The sequence below is a fragment of the Ursus americanus genome, chromosome 17 (assembly GCF_024610735.1).
Source record: "Ursus americanus isolate L20-20 chromosome 17, mUrsAme1.1.p, whole genome shotgun sequence".
In the NCBI taxonomy this organism is placed as follows: domain Eukaryota; kingdom Metazoa; phylum Chordata; class Mammalia; order Carnivora; family Ursidae; genus Ursus; species Ursus americanus.
The window spans coordinates 46572982-46579281 of NC_142143.1; the positions used below are offsets into that span (position 1 = coordinate 46572982).

The window sequence follows — 6300 nt, forward strand, 5'->3', positions numbered from 1 at the left end:
TCCTTCCCTGTGGCTCCACCTGGACCTCTGCCATCTCACCAATGCTCAAGATTCTATAATTATTGACTTTCCTCCTTCCAGTTCTTCACCGCTCCTGATGTTGACTAGTTGTGAGGAGAAAAATCTGATGAAACAAATTTGCCCATTCCTTCTCCTAGCAATAGATCAGTGCCCATGCTCCCTGCTTCCACCCCTTGGGAGGGTTTCCAGTCTAGTTTTTAGGGGTTGTTTAGAATTCAATGTATTTTTAATAATTCGAAGTCGACATATAACCACTATATTGCCAGTTTCTCTTCCTTGGACATCCATATAATACAAATTGTTATAAGATTTTTGGAAATATTACTTTGAGACTTAACTTGAGTGCTGTTTAGAATGAACACAGGTAAGATTTTAAGATGAGTTACTATATCCACTGTATTCTTAAAATACTCGTATGTTAAGAAAAATAGTGATCAGATGGCTGAGCCTTTGTGTTTCCAAATTTAAACTGATACTGATTATAATTCAATAAAATTTTTTAAGTAATCTCTACACCCAATGTGGGGCTCAAACTCATGACCCCAAGATCAAGAGAGTCACATGTTCCACTGACTGAGCCAGCCAGGTGCCCCTCAATAAGAAAAATTTTAACATCTATTTGCATCTACCATAATTGTTAAGATCACTTTAGAAAGTCACAGAATGGGGAAAACAGTGTTTAGATAAGCCAGCACGGTTATTTTAAAAATGTGAGTCTTCCTTAGGATTTAGCATGTTAAAAAAAAGAGATAAAATTATTTTTTAAAAAGGAGTTACCTCCAAGCTATCACTGCTATTTATTTTAAAGCACAGGATATAGGACACAGGTCCTTTATTTCTGATCACCTTTAATGAGATAAGAATCTATGAAGCTGGTGGGAAAATGAGTCCCTGACCAAACTGTTTACTCAGCTACACAGAAGATCAAAAAATATTACACTGAATCTGGAATCTATGAAGACAAAGCAATTGTTTTCTTTGAAAAATAAGTGGGGTTTAGACAATTTCTGGGATTTATCTGTAAAAACACCTTCAGGGCCCTAATAGTGACGTTTTAGGGAAACAGTCGCATTTCAAGGTGGGAAAAATAGGAGGTGGCGTTTTGTGGGCTCCTGCGGTGGTTAGGTAGTTCTCAGAAGACAGTACTGGAAATTAGATAATTGCTGATGTCATATTTTGTACCAAAAAAATACGCATTCTGGGGGCTATAAAAGCAGCAGCTGCTGGCTTCCCCTCACAAGCAGAATCATCGAAACAGGTAAGTGTTTCAGCAAACATGGTATGATGGGTTCGAATGATGTGATATATTTCTTGATACCTAATGGTTTGCCTTTATGTTTTTGCTTCTTGTTCTCTTGATACCAGGTTCTCTGTTTCTAGTCACCATTTGCTCCCGTTAGAGTTGTCTGCGATGGTCGCCCTACAGAAGTCTGGGAGCCCTTCCCTTATGGGAATTCCGGCCGCCAGCTGCCTCCTTCTCATTACCCTGTGGGTGCAGGGAGGAGCAGCCGTGCCCCTCGGCTCTCCCTGCAGGCTCAACAGCTCCGACTTCCAGCAGCCCTACATCACCAACCGTACCTTCATGCTGGCTGAGGAGGTACCCATCTCAGTCTCTCTCTCTCTTTCGCATCTTCTCTACTTGGAACCTGATAATAGTTCCTAAGAGTTTCTCCAGAGCGCTGCTAAGATCTTTAAGAAGCCATCATCTATCCTCGCTGGTAGACCAGAGGTTCTTTTCTATGTCTCTTTAGAGACTCTGAAGATTGGGCTTTACCAGAAGACCTTCCATTTTGGCCTTGAAAATATGTGCATTGAGTTTTACTCCAAATAGGCCATTTATGAGCCCACCTGACTGTTTTCCCCCTTACTCCTCTGTGCATTATTTTCAACTCAGGCACACATCTGAATTCTTTCTTTAGTCTTCATGGGGCTGCTCTGGGGAGAGTGGATAGAATGCATCTCTACTCACAGACTTTTCTTCTATCTCCTTGATGTCCAGGCACTTAGTCTTTTCTTCTCTTCCAGGCTAGTTTGGCAGATAACAACACAGATGTTCGTCTCATTGGGGATCAACTGTTCCACGGAGTCAACGTAAGCCATAGTCATGACGAGCAAGGCCACCCACGGGTATTTGGATGCTGGTGGTGATGGTTTGGGTCTTCTGGCTGCCCTCTAACATGACCCCTGCTGTTTCACTTTTGCCTGCAGATGGGAGACCGCTGCTATCTGATGAAGGAGGTGCTGAACTTTACCCTTGAAGAAGTGCTGCTTCCCCAGTCCCATAGATTCCAGCCTTATATGCAGGAGGTGGTGCCCTTCCTGGCCAAGCTCAGCAACAGGCTAAGCCAATGTGTGAGTTCTTCTCCCAGCTTAACTCCACCCTTTCCTACTCGCCTGCCTTCCCCCCCTTCTTCCCTTTAGAGCCCTTCTCTGCCAACGTGCCCTGACCCTTCCCATGCCGGCAGCAAGAGGTGCCTCAGCACCACCATCGCAAGAGTCGTTTAGAATCATAGGCATTTGTTTTCACTTTAGTTGAGTCACATTTTGAATATATGGTGATGAAGGGGGTCTGAAAGAAAAGAGCACAGATGGCCCCTTTGTCCCTGGGAAAAAGCAACTCAGGTTATGTGAGATGAGAAAGGTGTTGGGAACTGTAGGGAAAAATGCCTAGATGTGGACATGGATGCCCCGAGTACAGATGGAAGGGATGGGAAGAGGGAAGGTAACAGGAAGAGTAAGTGTTCAGCGCTCGGTGGGCAAAGATGGCTGCCCTTTGGATGTCACGAAAAGTGACAGAGTCAGAGGTCTGTGACCTTGATGGCTCTGAACATTTAAAATTATGACAAAAGACTGGAGTGGAGTGGGCAGAGTGAAGGGACTTAGTATTTATTGACGAAGGCCTCCTGTTCACACAAGACATTTTATGTCCGTTTCTTGTTCTGAGCACGCATTTTTTTTTTTTTTGGTAGAGTTAGGGTTTTATTCTTCACAGAATTTGCATAAACCACTCCACTCTTTCCACAAACTTAAACCTCAGTAGGATTTCCCAAAGATGAAGAGAGGTCCCATGTAAGGGAAATGACTGGATTTTGGCGTCCAAGGGAATTCAAGAGCTCTGAAAATCTAGGTCACTGGGGAAATCTAGGTCATTGTGGGCAAAATTGCTAAGAACTTTTAACTCCAGGTGCATCGTAACACACCTCAGTTCGGGACGCCGAAGTTCACAAAGCTTGAGTATAACAGTGTTAAAATAAGTGCTCTGGTTTTCATTTTGTAGCATATCGAGCGCGATGACCAGCATATCCAGAGAAATGTGCAAAACCTGAAGGACACAGTGACAAAGGTACCGCTAATAGCTATGAACGCTAGTCTATTAAACAGGAGAGACAAATGATGCTTTTCTTTCCTTCCCTTTCTTTCTTCTTTTCCCTACATAGAATTTTCTCCTTGATTTGCCTACATCGGCTTGATTATTTAGGTTCATATATGTATTATTATATATATCTGTATATTTATAAATAAATCTCCAAATTTTGCAAATCATAGAATGGCTGGGAAGTGAGGCCCTCTAATCTCATCACCCCATGTTCTGGGCATGACCAGTAGCAGAGCCAGGGCTAGAAAGCAGGTCTTTTGAATTCCATCCAGCACTCTTTCCAGCAGCAATTTGTGTTACTTTTAGTATTAATTCTAATTCTTCAGGAAATTCGAGATTCCTACTGATTCACGTAATTTGAACAAGCACTTGTTCGAAAACAGAGAAGTACCTGGGGACAAATTTATTTGAGGTAATTTTGGAAGCCATTGACTTGGTGGTCTAAAACTTGGAGAAATACACCTAGAACAACCGTAGCAGAAGAGTGGGACTTACCTATAGGATGAATTTCTGGAATGATTGATACTTATATTTAATTATCATAATATAATACCTCACAGCTATTGATTTTAATTTAAAAGCGAGAGTGAGCCGCCCCCAACTTCTTTTATGCAGTTTCAAACAGATTGGATTTATTAGAGTGAATGCAAGTCTGAACTGGAAATTCTCTTTTCTTCCTCTCTCTTTCCCCCCCTCCTTTCTGGTCTACTCCCTCCCTCGACAAGTCCCCAGTGAGCATCTATCTGGTGTAGGCTACTGTGCATTTGTACAGAGAAGAATACTGTCACGTGGTCTATTTGGGGAGAAGAACACTAGTAGAAGGCTCAGACTAGCAATTGTGACTCATCCAAAAACCAGAGGAATGATTGCTAGCAGCGAAAGTGATACTCTTGCAAGCAGGTGCAACCAAATAAACCTCAACAGCACGAAGGTTCTAGCGGATGGAATTTTTAGTAACAGGTGTAACCTCAATCTTCTCTTTCTCCACCTTGATGTTTCTTTAAAAAAAAAATATTTCTTCCCAATCATGATTTAATGAATGTGACCCTTTCTTTGATCATCGAAGGCTTTGTGTTCTTTCACTGTGAAGATCAAGGCTCTTTTCATGGGCCTCTTACCCAAGTGTGGAGGGCTGAATGTTAAGATGCAAAGCACTTCCGGTTTGAAGAATTCTTGATGTCGGTTTACTCTGTTGGCTTTAGAAAAATGCAGTGTGAGAGGGGGATCCATGTGGGGAGATAGATTTTAAAGCTTTTAACCCATTTTGAGAGAATGGACTTTCACATTTGCAGTAGGGTGCCATGTGGAAGAGACGTTATGCCTTTTTTTTTTTTTTTAACCCGGTAGCTCCAGAAAGTGTAGGTGAGAGAGGGATGTTACTCCAAGGAAGCTGACCTGAGGGCACACTGGTCAGCTCTGGCTGAAATGGGAGGGCGGTCTTGGAGATGCTAGTTCTCTGCCACGGCAGGCTGTGGGAGAGGCAGGAGAGACGGGAGGGCAAGAGAACTTGAAACATTCTTTATGCTCTTCGGCGTCTTTGAGATGTAAGAAGTACCTTTTGGCATTATGTCCAAGGAAGTGTGAAAGGGGGACTGATGAGACGGCAGGAAGAGAAAGGAGAACAAAGCATCGAGGACAATGGTGGCTTACGGTTTTCCTTGAAAGAATCTAGAGCAAATTTAATAGATTAGAGGGATTTCAGAGGAAGATGCTTTGGACTCGAATTTGCCTTCCCCTCCTGTGGAGTTTGAAAGCCTCCTTCACATAGGGCTTGGAAGGAGGAGGAAAGAAAGGGTGTTTAGAATGTGTATCCGGCTTTCTACTGATGAAAGCAACTGGATGGGACTTATTTGGTATTTTCCCCACAAAAGCGAAGACCTGTATTTCTTCTCTTTGTTCGGGAGATGGGAACAGAAAAAACCCACATGTACTGGTAAATGTGCAGTTTTGATTCAAAGCTGTGTGAGCTGAGCTGTTATAATTAGTTGGTCATAGACTGTGGTGAGGGGATGAGGCAGGGCCGGGGCTGATGGGGGGCGTCCGGTCCCGCAGAGGCCCGCACAGCTCTGGTGAGGAAGTGGCTTGAAACAGCTTGATTAGTGCAGATAGAATGGAGAGTGGTGCCGGCTGGCGCCCTTTCAGTTCAGTTAGCCATAATTTTAAGGTCTGTGGCAAATCATATTATATTCTTGCTAAAAGGGTATTATTAGCAATCCTTTACAAAAGGCAAAAGCTTGGTTTCTGTCTCCAGCGACCTAACCATCTTTTTCTAATTTGTTCCTCTTTAAAAAGCCTGGTATAAATGCTCAAATACTCATGTGTTCTTATCTTTACAGCTTGGAGAGAACGGAGAGATCAAAGCAATCGGAGAACTGAATTTGCTGTTTATAGCCCTGAAAAATGCCTGCATTTGACCAGAGCAAAGCTGGAAAACGGATGCCTAACCTTTTTGCCTGTTAGAAATAGCAATAAGATCCCCGACAGGTTTTCTTTTACCAAAAGGAAAATGGGAAGCCAAGCTTTACAATCATGGGCAGATTCTAAATAAACCCCTGCTTAGCTTAAAGAAGACAACGATGTCGCCTGTGTCCAGAAGACCAGAAGGTAGACCTTCCAAGCTTAAGAATTACTGATAACACTTTATGGTAGTTGGTGTTTAATACACGGAAATTTATTTTTTTAAAGCAATTGTCTATTCCCATAAAAAGGATTACTTCCCCTTCCTTTAGGGAAAAAAAACCCTAAATAACTTCATTTCCAGGATCAATACTTTATATTTATGAATTTATTTATTATTGTCAGTATACATTTTATTTATGTCATTTTAATAATATAGATTTATTTGTACAAGCATTATATGATATTGCTACTTAAATATAAAGCTAATATTTATATTTATGACA

At 42.0% G+C, this 6300-nt stretch overlaps 1 protein-coding gene across 1 annotated transcript; it reads left to right on the forward strand.

The window, feature by feature from the left end:
* The first annotated feature begins 1432 nt into the window (after nt 1-1432).
* On the forward strand, nt 1433-5811 carry IL22 (interleukin 22). Its single transcript, XM_045789947.2, has 5 exons — nt 1433-1618; nt 2047-2112; nt 2230-2373; nt 3299-3364; nt 5734-5811. Exons 1-5 carry the CDS (start codon nt 1433-1435, stop codon nt 5809-5811), a joined length of 540 nt encoding a protein of 179 aa, XP_045645903.1.
* The last annotated feature ends 489 nt before the right edge of the window (nt 5812-6300 follow it).